Source organism: Manacus candei, unplaced genomic scaffold, assembly GCF_025592945.1.
Source record: "Manacus candei isolate 608988 ecotype Guabito, Panama unplaced genomic scaffold, ASM2559294v1 h1tg000069l, whole genome shotgun sequence".
NCBI classification, from domain to species: domain Eukaryota; kingdom Metazoa; phylum Chordata; class Aves; order Passeriformes; family Pipridae; genus Manacus; species Manacus candei.
Genome location: NW_026138117.1, coordinates 3,800,438 through 3,820,722, shown reverse-complemented (window position 1 = coordinate 3,820,722; position 20,285 = coordinate 3,800,438). Strand labels below are relative to the sequence as shown.

Genomic DNA, 20,285 nt, shown 5'->3' with positions numbered 1-20,285 from the left:
CTGTTCAGAGAAGATTAATATTTTTCAGGGGAATTCTTCAGTAAACAAAGAAAAAGAACTATCAAAAAGTAATTTTCTTTCTTTGAAAGCGTCCCATCTACAATTAGTTCAGAAACCATAAGAGGCAAGCTAACACTTGGAACACACAAGGAACACTTTAAAGCCATGCATTCTCCTCCTTACAGTGCTGTTAGGAGGCTCACTGCTCTTAGAGATTATGTTTCCTTACTATGCTAAAAGTCCATCAGCTTAGTAATACACTAAATCTAATTCCCAGGAAAGCTCTTCTTCTGGATCCCATTGGCAGAGCCTTCAAATCCAAGCAGCAAGAAGTGCTATGTCCTCCCAGGACAGTGGCACCAGACTAAAACAGTCTGAGCAGCCCTCAGAACTCAAACCAGGACAGTCCAGCACCACAGGAACACACTTGTGTTGGAATGAAATCCATACTGCTGTACATATCTGCATATAAAGTATCACACTTGAAAGCACAGGTGTCAGAAGTACAGGCCTGAGCAAATAAAAGTACTTGATGAATAAACAGTCTTCGAGCATAGGAACCAATGAAGACACGTTATGGAAGCACTAGGAGCAGTAACTGACTCCTGCTCAGGATGGCTCACAGCAATACACATTTCTCCAACCGGAAGAAAATATCTGAGAAGTTATTCCTGACTCTTGTGCAGCTCTTAGTTCTCCATAAAAATTGCTGTTGAGTGCAGACAGAATATGGCTTTTGGCATATATACACAGGAATATGGATGTTCTGGTAATTCTTTCCTTTTTTCCCCCTCATCTGCCTCTGAAAGAAGCATATCACAGAATCACAGAACAGTTTGGGTTGGAAAGGATCTTAAAGACCATCTTCTTCCAACCCCACTTCCATGGGCAGGGACACTAGACCAGGTTGCTCAGAGTTCCATCCAGCCCACCCTTGAGCACTTCTACAGATGGAGCACCCACAGCTTTTCTGGGCAACCCATTCCAGTGTCTCACCACCCTCACAGTAAAGAATTTATTCCTAATATGTAAACTAAACCTATTCTCAGTTTGAATCCATTCCCCCTTGTCCTGTCACTACATACTCTTGTAAATAGTCTCTCTCCATCTTTCTTGTAGGCTCCCTTCAGGTACTAAAGGCCACAATTAGGTCACCCTAAAGCCTTCTCTTTTCCAGGCTGAACAATCCCAATTCTCTCAGTCTTTCCTTGTAGGAGAGAACTTACTATATTGCATGCCCACTAACCTTCACACCGTTCTGTCCCTCACTTCCTTTAGAAGTTGTCTCAAAGGTACATCTCCTAGATGTTGCTAGATTTGTGTAGTGAAACTCCTATGGCTTTGGAACAATTACTAGAGAAGTACAACACCAGGTAAAAGTTTCCCTGAACTCCCAGATGTGTTTTAAGCACATATTAAGAGAAGAGGATTTTCAGTCCCATAAGAAAAGAACAAAAAATTCCAACTGATTTATTTTAGGTGGTAACTCTACACCCATGAATATTTCCAAAGGGTCGTCTCAAGCAGTATTTGTGCAGCTTCTGAAAGCTCTGCCTTTGAGAAGAGGGTCTTATATCTATTTATAATCACTTACCTCACAATTTATCTACTGAAGTGGAGGAAAAATCTAAATAAAATAGTTTTGTACAGAAACAAGAAACTCAGCCCAAAGAAACCTCTTAGCCGGAAAATGCACACATTTAGTATTTACATGCCCACCTTTCTCTCCATCTTCATCACTAACCATAGCTTCCCAGTCATCCAAGCCTGCATCTTCAGTTTCATCCTCTTCCTCCTTTTCTTCGGAAACTAAGAAATCCAACGTTAAAGGAAAAGAAACAGTCAGTCCAGCAACATACAACGTTTTTAGATGCCCCTTCTTCTGACATACTGACACATGCAACTTCCAAGTTACTTGTTATCATAATTCTATCAAATATCTCCACATTCCATAAGGACTCTCCACAGTTCTCTCCACAAATATTGTATAGTCCTAGCAGCTTTGCCTAGCAAAACATTTTTGTGGAAGACACAGCAAATCTACTCATCTAGTTCCTGTCTGCATATCGTGCCAGTGCCTGCCACAAAAACCTCTACCACAACCACGATCCCTGAAAGGGGCTGCCCACTTAACAGTCAGCCATGTGTAAGAAAGTGAAAGAGAAACACAAATACAAGTTGGGTTGCAGTATAATTTTAACTAGTGGGAAAATACAAATTGTCTATAAAAAGGACTCCAGGTGCCTCAATATAATTATACCATGGATTTCAGAAGCACTTAATTTATTAATTCAACAGGAATTCAGTCAGATACATGAAGAGACTGCAGCTCTTAATAAAAGACAAGTGGAAAAATGCAAACTTGCAACCCTCTCCAAAACAGGCATTATACAATATATATTTGTTGCAGCTCATGTTGAGTTATGAAATTTCAACTCTCTGAAATGAAGAGTAGGTTCCACACTGCTAGAATATTAACTAGGAACTAACATTCTGCCAGTGAGACCTTTTCTTAAGGCAATGGAATGGCAATCATGAGATAAGCCAGAATTAGAGCACACATTCAGCTTTGTTTTCAAAACCTGCATTTTGTCAGTATTTGTCTAACTTAAGAATAAGGGTAAAAATTGAAACAGTCTCCTTGCTGAGGAAGAAGTCTAGTACAAAACAAGTACTGTGCATAGGCAGAAATGAAGGTAACAATCACTTGCTAGGCTGGTAACTCGTTTCCACAAGCTCACCCATATCCACCGTATTCAGCACTCGTGAAAGCAAAACATCTGGCATAAAGAATACAATCACTGCGAATATTGCACTATCAACACCAGAAGCAGCATATTTCCTCCCTATCTCCACCTAACTGCTGACAAATGGCCTTGTAAAAAGCAAATGAATAGTCAGGGAAGTGAATCATAAGGCATGAATGTGCTTATTTGAGCTACTTGCCTAAGCAAATTTAACACTGGAGCTCACCCAGAATAAGTAAGGGACCTTTACACTTTCATTTTGAAGCTTCACACCTCTTTGTTCCATAAAATTCCATCAGTTCCTCCCTTAAGAAAAAATAAAAAAAGGCAACTACCTCAAGAAAGAATGGTCCCTCAGCCCCATCCAATGAGGTACGACAACTTTCATGCAGCAGTGACACACAGGCTGAAGTGTTTGAAGCTTATTAGCATGTACTACCAACCTGGCTCTACTGGAAGAGGAGTGTCTTCTTTCACTAGTGTTTCCAGTTCTACAGCATCTTCAGCTGGGGAAGTTACCTCCACGCTTTCTGAAATTGCAAGACAGGAAATTGGTTGCTACATTCTTCCAAAGTGCAAACCAACTGAGACATACAGCTCCACGCCAGCTTATTTGGAAAACATTTGGCTTTCTAAGCAGTTGAACAGATTTATGAGATAGGTCAGTTATTGGCTAAGAGGATTACTATTGCTTTTGACCTTAAAAGCCTCCTCATTTTCTTTAAAAGACAAGAGAAAATGAAGTAATACTAATGAACTAGCCATACTTTCTCTTCTGTTTCATTAAAAATAAAAAGTCACCAACACAATTCAGATAAGCACCATTTCAACTCTTTACACATACTGCTTAATTGCTAAGTAGTCACATAACTCATGTCAAATTAAAAAAAAAAAGCTAAAGAAGAAGTAAATCTGAATTCTTTAAATTAAGGATTAGTCTTGAAAAGAGCCACAGTAATACCCCCAGAGGAAAGCCATGAACCACAAAAGTAAAAAACTGACACATTCAACCTACTCTAACTAGTGCAATAAATCGTAAGGTTTCAAAAATGCAAGCTCTTTGAACTACTCTGAATGACTTGCACCCAGGAACTGAAATTTGTTTTTATATACAAGAAAACAAGTGAACAAACTGTCTCCACCACAAAGAACAGAACTAAAATGAGGATCAATCCCCTTTCATCCTGGGACATCAACTTAGACTTAATTCTAAGTCATTATTACTTACACTACTTTGTATTTGACCTACATATGCACATAAAGTATTTGTGTGCATGTGTACAATGTCACATTTGTACAAGGCCTTTACATCCTGTACATCTCCAACATTTAGAAAATCTTAAGACAATACCCAGGTTAGGGAAAAAAATAACAGTCAAGTAGACTGTAAAACAAAGGATTAAGTGAGCAGCCTTCAAAATAACTTTAGGATCCTAAGGCATCAGCACTTGGATGTGAGGGTAGAGGTGTCAAAAGAACCTCAGAGGCACCCTGATGTGCAATTAGTTTAGCATTAACTGATTTCTTACATAAAAGCTTCCAGAAATATGATTAATTTATTAAGAATCCATGCAAACCACACCTTCTTTATTTTCTGGCTGCTGCTGCTTCTTTCTCTTTTTGTCTTCATATATTGGCCTCTTCTTTGGCACAGAGTCTTTGGATGGCACTTCAACACCTGCAAAAAGAAAAATCCAGGTAACTAATAAACAAACTTTGGTTTAAATAAGAACATGTTTTCCAAAGTTGGAAGATGGAGGAAGGAAGAGTGGAAAGTAGGATCGATCATATTTTATCTTCTTTAAAAGTCTGGATTCAAAAGCTGCAAAACTCAATCGAAGTATCATTCATCAGATACTACTGAATGCTCTCCAAAAGAAGTTGGATAACTGGGGGAAGGGGATGACGAACAAAAAATAAGCAATAAATCCAATCGGATTTGAAGATTGCAGGATTGAAGTTATCACAGACCTGCACAGGATTTCATGAACACGTATCTCAGTCTAACAATTTAAAGCATTCTATGTGAAAACTCATTTAAAACTTATTTGCCAATGGTCCTAGTTTCAGACAATTTGGAGTAGTTCAGAGGCACAACTCTTCTTAAATGCTTAAGGTTGTTCACCAGATAGTATTTTCCCTTTTGTTCCATGTTGGGGGGGGTCTTTGTTTGGGATTTTTTTTTATTTAACATTGATTGTTTCAGGCATTAAAATAACACCAGGATCAATTCACCAGCTTCATCTCTGCCTCAGCAGAAAGCAAGTGCTGTAATGTATGAAGGGGTTAAATCAAAGACAGAAGTTTGCTGCAAAGACAAATTAATAATTTAATTACTGCTGCGCCTTCTGAAACACTCAAGATTCCTTCAGGTACTGTGTGATTTACACTGTAAATTTGACAAAAATCCAATTGTAGGGGCATATAAACAGAAAGATTCTAATAAACTACAGCAACGACCAAGGGAAAATGGTCTTTGTGTATATTTAAGAGCCCCAAATACTTTACTAGCTACAGAGATTCCTACATTTATACATCCACCCACCAGTAAACTGTCAGATAGTGTTCTCTACAAAGATACACAGCACTCATGAATGAGTTTCCTTTTTCAGTCGCAAACCAGTCACCAAGAACAAATCAGAACATTTTACTTACAATATATTGGGTACAATTCAGTTCATTGCAATGGGAACAGATTATATTTCACATAAAAACAGGAAAGCTCCTACATACCCCTGCAAATCCAAGAGGATAACATCATCCCCATGGACTAGCTAACTTGAGGCAAAACAATGCCCTTGCCTAATTAAGCCTGTGAATTAATTCAACAAGATCCAGATCACCGGTCTTACAAGATCTGCAGCATAGCCCATCTGCTTTTCCTGGCCTTTGGACTAAGCCTCTTCTTTAAGTGCTTTTTCCTAAGTTTCACAACTAACATCTTTAATCTGCAAGTAGAATGCATTAAAAAGTTGGATATTTAAAGTGTAAGATGAAAATACAGACATTTAAACCTACTTTAAAAAAAAGGGGGGGACAGGGAAGGAAGACAGACACTGCATTCCTTGACAACAGAGTAGCTTTACATGGAATCACTAAGTACTTGCCCTCCTAACTTCAAAGAGAAACACACAAACAGAGCAGTAACAGGTATGAAGGTTCAGTGGGTTTTTCGGGGTTCTTTTAATTATTATTATTTTAAACTTTACTGCTTACCCTGAGCTTGGAGTAGTTTAAGAGTAGCCTCTGCTCTGGCTCTGGCTTCTCGTTGAGCTTTTGTTAAAAGCTTTCCCTCCTTCTTCAAACGCTCCTTCCTCTCTTTTTCCTTCTGTTTCTTTCTTTCTTTCCTCTCTTGCTCTAATCGTTCCTAGAAAAAGATAAAGAAACATGCAGAAATTTTAGAGCACGCTTCGCACAAAAGCTGGCCAACAGTATATTCTGTTCATGACAAACATATTAAGGACCAATTCATGGAATTGCAGAATATGCTGAGTTGGAAGGGATCCACAAGGATCATCAAGTCCAACCCTTAGCCCTGCACAGGGCCATCCCCAGCAGTCACACCACATACTTGAGAGTATCATTCACCAACTGCACCAGCAAGCATACTAATTACGATTACATTCTCCCTTATTTTATCCTTGGAGTGACATATACGGTACCTCCTCTTTCCGCTTTGCTTCCAGTTCCTCCAGTCGTCTGATGCGTTCTTCCTCCTCTCGTTTTGCCCTTTCCTCTTCCTCTTTCATTTTAGCCAGGGCCTCTTGCATAGCTTTAACAGTGGCTTTACTGGGACCCTTTTTCTTCTCTTTCTCTTTTTCTTCTTTCTCACCTTTCTTTTTTTTCTTGTCTTTTTTCTTTTTGTCCCCCTCATTGTCATCAGCTACAGAAAGAAGAGGCATACATTCAAAAACCCCAGAAATTTCAAAGATACTCTAAATACAATTAATGTTTGAAATATGATAAATAACACCAAATGAGGAACATTTTCACTGGCTTCTACATAAACACTTCATAACACAAACAACAAAACTGTCTCTTAAGTTCCAAAGTCAGGGCCTGAAGCTTTAAAGTAACAGAATAACTGGGAAGTGAAAAAGTACTCTTGCAATACAGAACCATAATCATATATTGTAATAAGAATTCTCTATCTGGCTTTTATTTTCTCATGTATCTGAACAAACTACAGGCCAGAAAACACAGCCACATATGAGCCAACACAGAGAGGCAGACAAGGCTACCAAATGTCTAGTATGCACAATTCAAAATAAACCAACAAACTCTCCTCACTGCCTGCCGCCTCTTTGGCCTTATAAAAGCCATAGTGTTTGAATTACAGGTTTAGGAACTGTGTTACAAACCCTCTGTTCCTGCAGGAGTCTCTCCTTTTTCCCCAGGGCCAGAGACTGCTGTGTTTTCAGGAGAGGCCTTCTCTTCAGATTTTTTTAGAGATTCTTTTGGCTTTGCTGGTTCTTTACCACCTTCTAATTCTTCCTTCTCTTTCTGCTTCCTGAGTTTGGCTTTTTCTTCTTCGCGTTTTTTCCTTTCACGTTCTTTTTTTTCTGCCTTCTTCTGGGCCACCGTTTTTACTTTGAATGAAGGTTCTTCTTCATCATCCCCACTTTCAGCAGCAGGAGCAGACTTTTGCTTTTGGTTTTTCTTTTGTCCTTTTCTAGATTGGGAGACATCATCCGATTCATCACCACTCTCACCTGTAGACACTCCACCCCCACGCTCTTTGCTTTTCTTAGTATTAGATTCATCTTCTTCTGACAAATCTTGTTTTTTATTTGACTTCTGAGTTTTCCCTTTGCCCTTCTTAAGCCGTGTCTCATGATCATCATCATCACTGCCAGAAAGCATGTCTTGTTTTGCTTTCTGAGTTTTCTTAGATTTTTTATCTTTATCTTCCACTTCCTCACTGTCATAGTCATTTTCCAGATTGGCTTTTTTACTCTTTCCTTTCCTTTTTTTATCTTGTTTTGATAAGCTTTCTTCATTGTCATTTTCAACCTGGTAATTAAACAATTCAATAATCAGCCATGAAAAATTACTTGCCATCATGAGCTAAGAAGCAGCATTGAGATATAAGAAGAAAAGCCTCTAATACTGAAGACAAAGTTTGAAAGCAATAACTATTCCTTCTGAGTGTACCATACCTCAGCCCCAATTAAAATTTCTTCTGATTGGCTTTGAATAATTATTAGCATGAAGACATGGCTTCTGGTAAAATCTTCCACAATTGACTTTACTATGAAAATATGATCAAGTATAATTAAAAAAACATGTTAGCTGCATGTTTCACATAGGATCTCCAACTACACTGTATCACTACAACTTCTCTGGGACAGAGGTGTCTCATATTTTAATAATTTTCTGTTAAAAAGCCCACCTCCCTCTCAGTGTTCACCTTTCCTGTAGAAGGCTGTTCCCTGTCAACTTTCCCTCCTTGCGCCTCTATTGACAGTTCCTCCAGCTCCTTCAGGATATCATCTTCACTAAAATAAGAAAGAAGTTAGGGTACTTAAGTAACTGAGGTTTTGGATAATGGAATAAAATCAGACAGATAGGAAAAAACCCCAAACTTACTCAAAATCCTGTTTCTTCTTCTCTTTTTTCTTTTTGCCTTTGGATTTCTGAGGCTCTTGATCCTTTGCAGCTCCTGCACCTTCTATCTCGGCAGCAAGGGCATCAATATCAATATCATCTTTTGCACTAAAATGGGGAAGGAAAGCAGCATTTTCAAGACTTCAAACGTTAAGTTTACATAAGTAGAAGCCATCTGCATAAAACAAAAGCTTCAAAATGCAAAATCATTCACAAAACATAAGCAATGCAAGGGAAACCCCCCCCATATTTAACTATTATGCACTGTTACCCTTCATTCATGTCCTCCCCATGAAGGAAGGTGGAACAGTAAAACACATTCAGTTCTTGCAACACTGACTTTAAAAGTTTAGCTGTGAGATTTGATATAACTTCCTGAAAGAATGTAACTAGACTATTTGACTTTGTTCCTTCAAAAGATAAGTTTTTTAGCCCTTCAAATCACAGTCTGTGTCACTGACAGAAAAGCAGCCACCACACTGAAAGTGTAAAAACGAAGCATAAATAGAAGAAATTTTGCAATTTATAAGCAGGAAAATCTGCTAAGAGGTACTTATCCGCTCCCTTAAACACCCTTTAGCAAACAAGTGGAAGTTCTTTACAGCTTCCACCTTACAATAAGTTGCCTGTGCTTTGCCATCAGACTGAAAATTTTATTTTTATCTTTTAAGAAAATAAGCCACACAGAGGAACAGAGTTCAGGCCCAAGCCAGACTCTAAAGCAGCCCATAAAAAATACCAATGCAGTTCATTTTCACCACTTGCCTTAGTATTACCTCTCTCAAGCCTAAAGAAAGCTGAAAGTTTTTGTCCAGATGTTTTACCACCTAAACATGCTCAAAATACAATTGTAAGAAAGGAGACTTACTTATTTCCCTGCTTCACACTTAGAAGTTCAGTTCTCAGACTGAAACTGGTCTATAAAGTAGCAAATATTAGGACACTACTTTTATCACAACCTGCAGTTTCAAGAACCATTTAATCAATAAGCTGTTAATATCTCATTTAACTCTTTCTTAGACACGTGGGCAGAAAACACAATTTCACTTAATCACTACCACCCACTTAGGACAAATCAGTCAAGGGCTGACCCACCAAGTACCAGAAACTATAACCAGAAAATAAGGGAAATTAATTTATTCCAAATTCAGGGTTTTCAAGATATCAGCAAATTCTAAACTACTAGAGCACTTCGGCCTCACCAGTTTATAAACCCAGGAGTTGAATCTTAATAAAGAAAATCAAGTATTTAATTATTCATTTACAGATCCTGAAATTCAGTAAGTCTAAGTTATATTTCTCTTCACAAAAGGAAAGGGCTGAATCATTTTACAGTTGTAAAATTTTACAATTTACAACTTTAAATTCACATTTACAAGTGAATGCTGACATTCACAAACCCAACTTATGCCAAGTATTGGGAATATGCAAGTCACCAAACACTGTTTATGAGACAATAGCACAACTAAGCAACAATGCACTTCATGTTTTAAAGGCCAAGATTGATTACTTGTATTTTTTAAGATCTTAAATTTTCTTCTATGTAGACTGAACAAATAAAAAGCAGTACAACAAAGCACCTCGTGGTACAGCACCTGCATCACCAGAGATACTTACTTTTAGTCAAGAGAGGAAAATATAAACCTTAAATATACCTAGAAACACTTCCTACGTGCTGACATGATTAGTAGTACATTCGTCAAAAGAAATGGTTCTCTCGAATAGTTAATGAAAGATTTCTAAAGCAATCCTCACCTCCTCAAGAGAAAATAAACTTTTTGGCCATTTCCCCCTTAAGCTCACTTGATGTTTCAGCATTGAGGAGCTGGTTTTTTAAGCAGTTTAACTGGCTGTACACCAGGGGTAACAGCTGAAATAAAAATGTCATTCATCTCTACACCTAGAATTAAAGCCCTAATCTCAGGCTAACTATACTACACCTAGGCCTACACAAGGGCCCTCACACTTGTTTTTTGCATTAATTGCAGAATATCAAGTTTATTAAGCACATTTGCTCACCTCCTTCTGCTCTAGGAGTTAACGGAGGAGACTGAGTCAAATCCAAGCCTGAAACAGTCTAAAGAGACCAAAACACATGCTCTACTACAACTCCAAGGCCGTACTGCTCCCATTACTACAGGATCTTAACCATGTGGTTGTACAGATACCAAAGCACCAGTCCTTTAACAGCTTATATTTCACACAGATATTCTCAAGGCTGACTTTTCACATTACAACTTAGCAGAAAGTTATGTCCAAACATAAAACACAAGGGTTTTTTGCTACAAGCAAAGAAGATGCCTGTGTTCTGTTATGCTTTCCAGCACACAGGCTTTAAGGGGGTGAGGGTTTATTTGCTGTTAAATCAACTCACTTCAACTGAACCTTGAGGAAGAAAACTTCTTTGGGGGAAAAAAAAAGTCTCAAATCAAACACTGAAGAAACTAATTCACAGACATTAAGCTCTAACGCTCACCAGCAAGAACAGTTTAGGAATAATAATAAAGACTGTCCAGCTGTCACAATAGTGGCATCAATATAGTATAAAAGCCTTTCCAAATTTGGCTTCTACTGCTTAGTTTCTGAAAAATAACCTATACTTTCCACTACGCTTCCATTTACTAAGAAGTGACACAGCAAGCTTCCTCAATGAAGTAAAATTAAGGCTGCATGCACTTATATATACAGCCATATATACAGCTATAATTCTTAAGAATTGACAAGCAAAAATATCACTGGAAAGCTAAAGGAATTCAAACACTGGCTTCCATTACCACAAGTTTATTCCCATACTGACCTTGAATTTCCTTACCTTTTAAAACTCTAATAATAGTCCACTAGGATTTCATAATAAAAGAAAGTCAAATAGAAGATTGAGAAGGTGCTCTCCCTCATCCTGGGAGATTCTTATAAGGAAACCACTACAGTTGGATCCACACCAGGAAAGCTTCTTTCCTATTGGCATTGTTAGATACACCCAGGAACTTCTACCAGTAAACTTTTTTTAAGTAGTCCCCAAACACGTTTCAAAAACGCGAACGCTCTTGCAAGAACCTCTTCCTTGAGATCTCCAAAAGGTCTCCACTCAGCCTTTACAAGGGTTCAACCCTAAGAGGGCCTGATACAGGAACCTGAAAGGACCAGAATATACTCAAATAGTTTTCAATTTTGACCTCAAAATGCTTTTGCATGAAGACTTTGTAAACAGATTTCACAGCCTCACTACCTTAGACCATCAAGCTCATAATGCTTTACACCAAAAAAATAACCCCATGCTTCCCTGACATAAGAGGCTCAAGGGGGTCTAGAAAGTGAAAAAATGAAAACAGTGCTACTTCACTGCTGAGAAGGGGTTACTTCCCTGATTTTCCTTTGTCTTTGTTTCACAAGTGAAGCCTAAGCTACCTCTCTTATTCATATCTTTTGATTCCAGCCTCTGTTTTTGCTGCCAGATATAAAAAGAGCTCTGATACTGCTAATACAGCACTTCAATGCATTAAATTACACTAGGAGTAAGGTGTGTGTACTTCACTCAATCCAAAACAAGCAATTTTCAAAACAAATGGCTGCAGACATTACTCCATGGAGGTTTGTGCCTAATATAAGGCAAAACTCTGCAGTGGAAAAAGACACAGCAGTCAGATTAATTAAAGGAGAGAGCAGTAATCAATAACAAGTACACAGAGATCACTACATTTCAGATACCAAACAAACCCATTTTTCTTTGGAATTACATTACTAATCAAAAAGAAAAAGTGCTTTACATTTCCCCTACACAATTTCACTGCCTTTTGCCATTTAAGCAGGATTACAGCAATATAGGACTTAACAGTATTCCAAAGCATTTTTAAAACAGCACATTTACATACTTTACACTGAAAAAATACTTACCTTAATGCCCTAGAAATGACATTAAGAAATCAACTGCTGCCCAAAAGGGTTCCAGTATAAGTTGTCTGCATAAACTAATGGAAACTGATATTACATGAGGAAAGCCTCATTACATGAGGAAAGGATAGAATCCTGAATATTAACTCGGTTACTAATTAAATGCTGTGCTAACACACCATTCTGTACCTAACCAGGATCATCCAGACCATCCCAGATAAGTTTTGGAGATTTTTAAGACAGGTATGACTGACAGAGGAAATTCAGTAACATCTCTCATGCAAACAAACCATCAAATCAGGCCAGTAACAGAGTGATACCCAAAACACAATCTAAGCTGCTCACATTACATGTTAAACAAAATGAGCAACAAATAAAGCTACAATCCCAAATCCTGCCTATAAGACAAAGTATGATTTTTTTTTTCAGTGGGAAGATGAAAACAGGAAAACAGAGCTGTCACCTACCGCTGCTCAGTCAGATGTACAAAGACAGCCAGTAGCTCTCCTACTTACAAGATCCCACACAGCTGCAAGCTATTGACTCAGAAAGGTGGAAAAAAATTTCGTGACTGATAGATGCACATTCTGTAGGAGAAAACCAACGCTGCTGTGTTTCTCTTGCTAGTACACCAAGGAAACAACATTTAAGACTAGAAACAATAACAAAAACAACAAACAAACCCCTCAGCTATTAAATCATGTTTTTAAAACATGAGAAACAAGCACAGTTTTGGACCAAGTTTATTTTTCTGATGCAATGGCCTGCAACAGCCAGAACCTAGAAAATCCCTGTGGAAGCCATATGGAGGCCAGAGTTGACCCTAACACAAGCTTTAATTTACAGATGCTCAAACTTACATTAATCCTAATTTCCATATTCTAGGGTTTGCTTTAGTCTTTTACAGGCATGCTGTACCATTTTGTTTAAAAACAAACTCACTTAGTGAAGTTCAGTTTCTAACACTTGTTCACAATTAGCAAGATGTATTTTTAAAGTTTGAAGTTTCACCTTTTCTTTCCCAGTTTATTACAGGTGCTCAGCAGTGCACTGCTCACCAGAGCAGAAGCTGTCATGCTTCAAGTCAAGACTTAAACTTACAATTCTGAAATAAGATAAAAACTATCAACGCTTCTTAACAAAGTACATCAGAACAGTTACAAGTAAACTATAACTATCACTTCACTTTTTCATGGAAGGTTAAAAAAATTACTCCAAGTACTGGCATAGTTTATATACTCATTATTAAGGGATTTCCACAGTGTGAAGCTTCCATACAAAGGACAGATACTGCATGCAATATAGGCTCTGTAACAGAAAAATCTAGGCATGGAAATCTGAAAGACTTCCTGGGCATTGCCAAGGCAAACAAAGCCAAATGCAGGAAGACAGGACTACAGCTATTGAAATAAGAGCTAATAGGCTTTTATAATTTTTCTTTGCTGAGTGAACTTCTGCAGCTAAAATGTGTTACTGCTCTTCCTTAACAAATAAGCTCCTCCAGCTTTCCATGCCAGATCTAGTGAAGGAAAGGCAACTGACACCAACAGCATTTCACAGATATTCTTTAATAACAGACAAGCTCATGACATTAGCAAGACCACCAGCAAATGTGCATGCTTTCCTCAAGTGCTTTTTTAAGAACACACACAATTAGGACTTTCAGTACACTTATGACCATACCTACATTATATATCCCAAAATTACAGGGAAAAACTTCATTATAAACAGCTACACAAGACAGAGATGGCATCCTGACTAGGCAGCAGTGAGATAAAGAGCAAAGGAAACTACTAATCCATTCATGAGCTGAAAGAGTGGAACAACAGGATTATACAAAGGAGCTGAGTTGCCCTCATTCATAGCAATTTGACTCTACTGAAATTAGGTAAATGAAACTGCAGAAATTAAGTGGAAGAATTCAGCTTAAAAAGAGACAAACCCTTAACTACTGGAAATCCAACTTCCAGCTTTAAAAAGAAAGTCAACAGGATAACACTCTCCTGCTGAAACTAAAATTAAAGAGTACTCACAGACTCACAGATTACAAGCACTTTTTGATCCATTGCACTGACCAAGACAAACATGATTACTAACGCTTGCCTTCATCTTAAAGCTAACATGCTAAGACAAATTATGCTAAAAGTCTTTTACATAAGATCTGTTTTAGGCTGTCTCTGTAAAGGTGAAACTGAAAGGTAAGAAAGCACCATATGATAAAAGACTGACCTAAAAAACCCCACTCAAACATTAATGACCATGGGGCAGAAGAGTCAGCAAGTCAATACAGCGAGAAAGTTGCATCACTGCTGTGAGCTCCCTGCCCACATTCCTGCATAATCAGAAGACTCATTTTTGCTGAGGCAACTTTGGAGATATTTCATCATTTACATGACACCAGCTCTTCTAACCACCTTCTAAGGAACATCATTGTCATTAGGTCATTTTCTTTTGCTTAAAAAAAAAAAAAAAAGCCCTTGACCTTTAAAAAGACTGAAAAGAAGCTGAATCATCTGTTTCCATGTGTTTAGTTTTGTAGTAGTTTTAGACCAATTAAAACTAATATTTTTAGAGAGATCTTTACCATTACTTCCCTAGAGCACCTTGCCCATCCTCCATATATGTGGGTAATAAGCCAAGTAACAAGGATTCATTTCTAAATACAAGGTTATCCAAAAACAGCAAGTTACCAATGCTGAATGGCTTATTTGTAGGTGTTTTTACCTGTAGGCATTAAGACTGTTTGAAAGACAGAATGCCAATATAAGTTCCTCTAGAGAAGCTGGTTCCACTTTGGAAGTTATCATTTAATTGTTCAAAACCCCGCACAACCTTTAAGTGGGTTATGACACTAAAAATGCAAGCATCTGCTGGCTCAGCAGGGCTATTCAAAACATGAAAACAAAGCCCTGTCCGCCTTCTAGTTTGACCTATCAAAGTACATGAACACCACAAACTTCTCCTTTTAGAGTAGAAGCAGCCACATGGTTTTTCCCCCCACTGAAAACATTTAAATTACATATGCTGAGACAGTTTGAAATTCAGGAAAGAATGAGCTGCACTCCTTCCTCAGCCCAAAAAGTGAAGCAATGTCCATGCGAGCATTAGCTATACAACCCACCACTGCTATTGTCGGTGCCTAAAGAATAAAAACAAAAATCACAGCCCCACAAATAGGACACCCTCCTCTTGCATTTTTCTTGAGCTATGGGCAGGTAAGGGGAGAAGTGACTTCATTCCCCATTCCCAGCCACTCTTGTCCCTCTCATCAGCTCAGGCGGGCAATCCTGTGGCCACAAATCCTTGCAGAAAACACTTTTTTGGTGGCAGATCAAATCACACACCTGAGCTGTACTGTGGGCACATAAGCACTAAATCCACTGCACTGGAAGCAGTTACAGCTGGTGGGGGGGGACAGTGAGAGTAGCACCAAAAGGCTTGAAAGGTCTGACAGCTCAACTCAATTGAGTTTGACATGAAACTACACCTTTGTGATTTTTCAAAGATGAAGGAAGCTGGTGAAGCTACCTAATTACATGAGACAGCAAATAAGTAAAATCTGATTAAAAGGGTAATTGCTTTTCATTCAGGCTCCCAAGGCAATGATTCAATTTTTAATATTAAAGAGCCATGCCTTCTCTTTCAAGTTTGGCTGGGGAAAAAGAGTGGTATAACTATCAGCTAATCAAAACCTTCTGAAAAAAGACAGAAAACCTAACCTTCAACCCAAACAGGTTCTAGAAAAACAGAACGTTTCCTTTATTCGACTCAGATTAAAAAAAAAAACAAAACCACACCACAGCCTAAAATTCCCATTTAAACAAAGATATAACAATACTTCAAGATAAAAAGCTTTTGTTGTGGCTAGTAGCTGGCAACACGGATCTCTGGAAGAAAGCGGCTCTTCAAGGTTCAATTTATGTGTTTACATCTCAAGAGAATAAGATGCCTAAAAGCATGGAATATGAAACACTAAGTAAAAAACTAGCATTCGGTCTTCCTTGACCTAGTTCTTTTGGGTTTTGTCTGTTTAGGAAAAGTGCAGAGACGATAGAAACTACCTCCAAGTTCAGAGTTTCACAGCTACACATGTCACTGTATAAAAATCAAAATACATCACAAAAATACCATTTAAAACAACTTCACAAAATACACTTTAGATTGTCTATAATCCTGAAGAGCAAAGGATGCCCATCTACATTAACTGTAATTAAAACCAACACTTCATCTTGCAGTGTGTATTTAAAGAAACATATTTCAGTCTTAAGACTTAAAATTTCAGAACTATTGTAAAAAAAAAAAAAAAAACCAACACCAAACTGACATACAGAAAGAATAAGTCATCCATGCTGCAAACACCAGGACCATCAAAACACTTCTGTAAGGTACTAACTGCTTTCAGGCCAGAACATCCACCAGTTTGTGCTGCACTTTTTCTGCCAAGCTTAATGACTGAATTATGTGCATACATAATTTGTGTGCAGAAAAATTATCTCCTCTACCAGTCCTAAGAGACTATTTTTGTGGACGAGTCAGAAGGAGGAGGAAAACGAGTATTATGCAAGCACTACAAGTTACTAAATTGGAGACTTTGTCCAGAACTGTAACCTTCACTCCTATGCAGCTTTTAAGGGATGAACAGCACAAAACAAATGTAGAGCAACGCACATGAGCCCAGAGTCAGGAAAATATGGCAGCACTAATCCAATTAAAACCAGGAAAGGTACGTAGAGCTTGTCTGGCTTGATGTTATGAGTGCCAACAAGAACACCAAAAGCTTAACTTACCATAAACCTCTATTATAAGCAAGGCTTTCCAGAGGTCTTCAGAGAAATGAAAGAACAGATTCTGCAATTCCTGCTGGTTTGTGATGTACTATTTTCACACTTTTCAGAAACATAGTTATACATAAGATTTAGATGCCTTCATGGAGGTAATAGATAAAGAGTATCAATATTTTGACAAGAAAAGCTGCTTCTTACAATCTCCTTAGTGTAGTGCTTTTTGGTTTATCTTGCCTTTATCACAAATATTTAAAGATCCTTATAGTCTTTTTACAATGATGCTTTGCTTTAAAAAAATCCAACTGATATAAAGATAGTTTTCTTATATATATATGAAATTCCAGTGTTAAAAACTAAATTTGAGAGGAATAAATATATATTTGCATAGAACAGACCAATAAATTTCTGCAATGGAGGAGTTATTTTGCATTATTTTATTACATCTTCCAGATGAGATTGGCAAAACAGGAATCTCAAGGGTTTATAGCTGTTCTTGCCAGAGCTACAGAAAGCTTTGCATGAGGAAATACTTTTGAGAAGCAGATAGAGACACTTATTGTAAATTTTCTGGTGTACAGAATGTTTCCAAACTACAGGTGTTTGTACACTTTCAAGCCTTCAGAGAGCTTTCCTACAGGACATTAAGAAGATTTTACTTAACACACTAATAAAAAAAGGAGCCAAAGAGAACGACTAGTAGACAATACCAGTGATTTAATTTGTAGACCAGAAAGCAATACATCAGCAAGAGCACTGTAAGTCTTATTTTAGCAGCAGTGTTCACTCTTGGCTGCAGAATCACAGCTGGCACCCGGAACTTCTAAAGCAATAAGCATGAATGATCAGACTGGTATGCCAAGGCAACAGGTCACTTTATTAAAACACAGAAGAACAAACATACCTAAATACTACCTACTGGAACCTAAGGAAAACCACTCAGAGAAGAGGAATATGACTTAAAGCTGGGAGAAGAGGAAAAACACATCAAAATCTAACACCATCAAGGGGAAAGATCCATATTCTAGGTTGGCAATAATCTGTAACATAGAGCACGTAGCACACTTACTAGGAAATCTACAACAGCAGTTTGAGGCTTGGATTCAAAGCACAGTTCGGTAGTTTACAACAGCCTTTCTTCCCACACATTTAAAAAAAAAATCCTAACTAAATTCCAAAGCCAGCAGAATAGAACCTTGACACACCTTCTGCCACTACAACTCTATCAAAGAGCCAAAGCACAACACCACTTCCAGAACGAGCTAGACTACACATCAGAACACCTGCTCTTCAATTAGGAAAGCCTGAAAACTCAGATACATCATGTTTTCGTTGAAATATTTGCTAAGAAGTTTCATCTGAAAATGAGTGATCGACACAAAAATGCCAAAGAGGATACAATTAAAGCAACTTCCCAATGTCTTACAAGCTATTTGTGACCCGACACCCTCCACCTTTACGAAGCACTTAACACACCACACCGTGACCATGTATCTGACCGTTCTAGATAAACATGTTCTTTATTGGCAGACGCACAGCAATCAAGCAGTCAATAAAAGAGTTCCAGCAGAGCATAACAGAGGTGCTGATAAGAGTAGGAACCAATTTGTAGTGTTCAGGCAGCAATCTGTATTCATAACAGCCAAGTCCTGCATTCCTATTCTTTTCCTGCTCACCACAGCTACCATCTCACTCAGGATCTTGTCATAGGAACAGGGTATAAGTACACAGGGACAAAATTCATCTGCACCCTCATTTCCCAGCACACTTCCCAGACATATAACAATACTCATTGGTATGACCTCCACTGTACTCAGCAGAAACAAGTGAGGAGGAAACTCCACTACAGAAGTCAAAGCTATGGGAGTGATGGGAGAAAAGCAAAGTAAACATGACTTGTACCTTTCATAACTTGTCTCACTGTGTCAGAAGATGAGCAGAAAATCTCCTTCCTGCCACCACATCAATTCTCAAATCAATATTCACAAAACACAAACATACCACCTGCATCTTCCCTCCTGCTTCCTCTGCATTGCGAGTTGTGCCTGTGAGCTGCCACATGCTTTGGGAGCTGCAATCAAAAGGGATGTAAGGGATTGTACCTGTAACATAATTGTTGGGGAAGGAGAGAGGAGAAGGAGGATGACACAAATAACACTGCATAGCACAAAACTGAAGATGTGGCAAGCAAATCCAACTGGGAGCCTTTGATTATGCAAAGCTGTTCCTCGCTCACTCTACTGGAAACAGAAGGGAGACCGATCAGGAATGCTGGAAGTCCAAACTGAAGCTACAGATGCAAATACGTGATGCAGTCTCTCCCTCAGGGAACTTGACATTCACAGGGATGTCAGCTAGAACCAACACCACCAGACAACAGAAGTTACCTCTGCAGGTAACACCTATTCCAAAACATCACTAGATTTCCAAGGCTTACTTTGGCTGAACGTCTCTTGACCTGTCTGCAACTGTTCCTTGATTTAGCTGTGACAGCAATTTCTCTACTTGACCAGGTGCCTGTGTCTAATTTGTTCCACTTCTGTTTGCCCAAGCATGCTGCAACCATAGTTTCATACAGACACCACTGAGGAGCAGGCACTGCACAGAATGAGATATTCACAACTCTACAACAATGATGTAGTGTAGAGAAATACAGGCCTGGTATGGGAGCAGTGGCCTTGAAAAGCGAAGAGACAGGACGCAGTGGAGTGCAGGCCTGGATTAACAGAGATGTCTTCTAGAGACTCGGCACAGGACACCCCACAACTTGACAGAGGCTGGCTAAAGAAAATGCAGAGCTGGACAAAACTGGTTTTAAGGGTAACAAACAGGAAAGGAACAGCATTTAACACTCAGTGCCTCTCATACATTTGGATTTAATGTGGAGCTAACCAACGGAGTTTGCTCACCATGGAGCTTCATGGAGTAACCAGTGAAGAGCAAAGTCACATTAGCAAGCATATAAAAATGATGTCAAGTGGATCCTTGAGTGAGCAAGATGAAACAGCCAACACGAGCCACCATATGCTCCTTGTGAAGGACACCTGATGTGACAGCTCCCCATAACAGCTCCTCTCCACCACCAGAATGAAAACACCGACCTTAGGACTCAGCAGCAGTGAGGGTAACTGCAACTACATTATTGCTCTTTCTTTTTTGTAACATTTAGATCCGAATTAAGAACACCTAATGGCTCAAAAAGTTAAGGGAAAAAAGTTGTAGTTTATAGCCTATACACATTTTAAGACATCAGTTTTTATTT

General features: G+C 38.5%; 1 protein-coding gene across 1 annotated transcript in view; it reads right to left on the bottom strand.

Annotated features, from left to right (window-relative positions):
* Nucleotides 1-20,285, bottom strand: part of EIF5B (eukaryotic translation initiation factor 5B) — a 36,567-nt gene that overhangs the window by 15,507 nt on the left and 775 nt on the right. The window contains exons 2-9 of the mRNA XM_051806790.1: nucleotides 8,337-8,462; nucleotides 8,158-8,245; nucleotides 7,109-7,760; nucleotides 6,410-6,630; nucleotides 5,964-6,114; nucleotides 4,330-4,425; nucleotides 3,191-3,277; nucleotides 1,720-1,809 (exon numbers count right to left, since the gene is read on the bottom strand). Of these exons, the coding sequence (XP_051662750.1) occupies nucleotides 1,720-1,809; nucleotides 3,191-3,277; nucleotides 4,330-4,425; nucleotides 5,964-6,114; nucleotides 6,410-6,630; nucleotides 7,109-7,760; nucleotides 8,158-8,245; nucleotides 8,337-8,462 (1,511 nt within the window). The remainder of the gene's footprint in view (nucleotides 1-1,719; nucleotides 1,810-3,190; nucleotides 3,278-4,329; nucleotides 4,426-5,963; nucleotides 6,115-6,409; nucleotides 6,631-7,108; nucleotides 7,761-8,157; nucleotides 8,246-8,336; nucleotides 8,463-20,285) is intronic.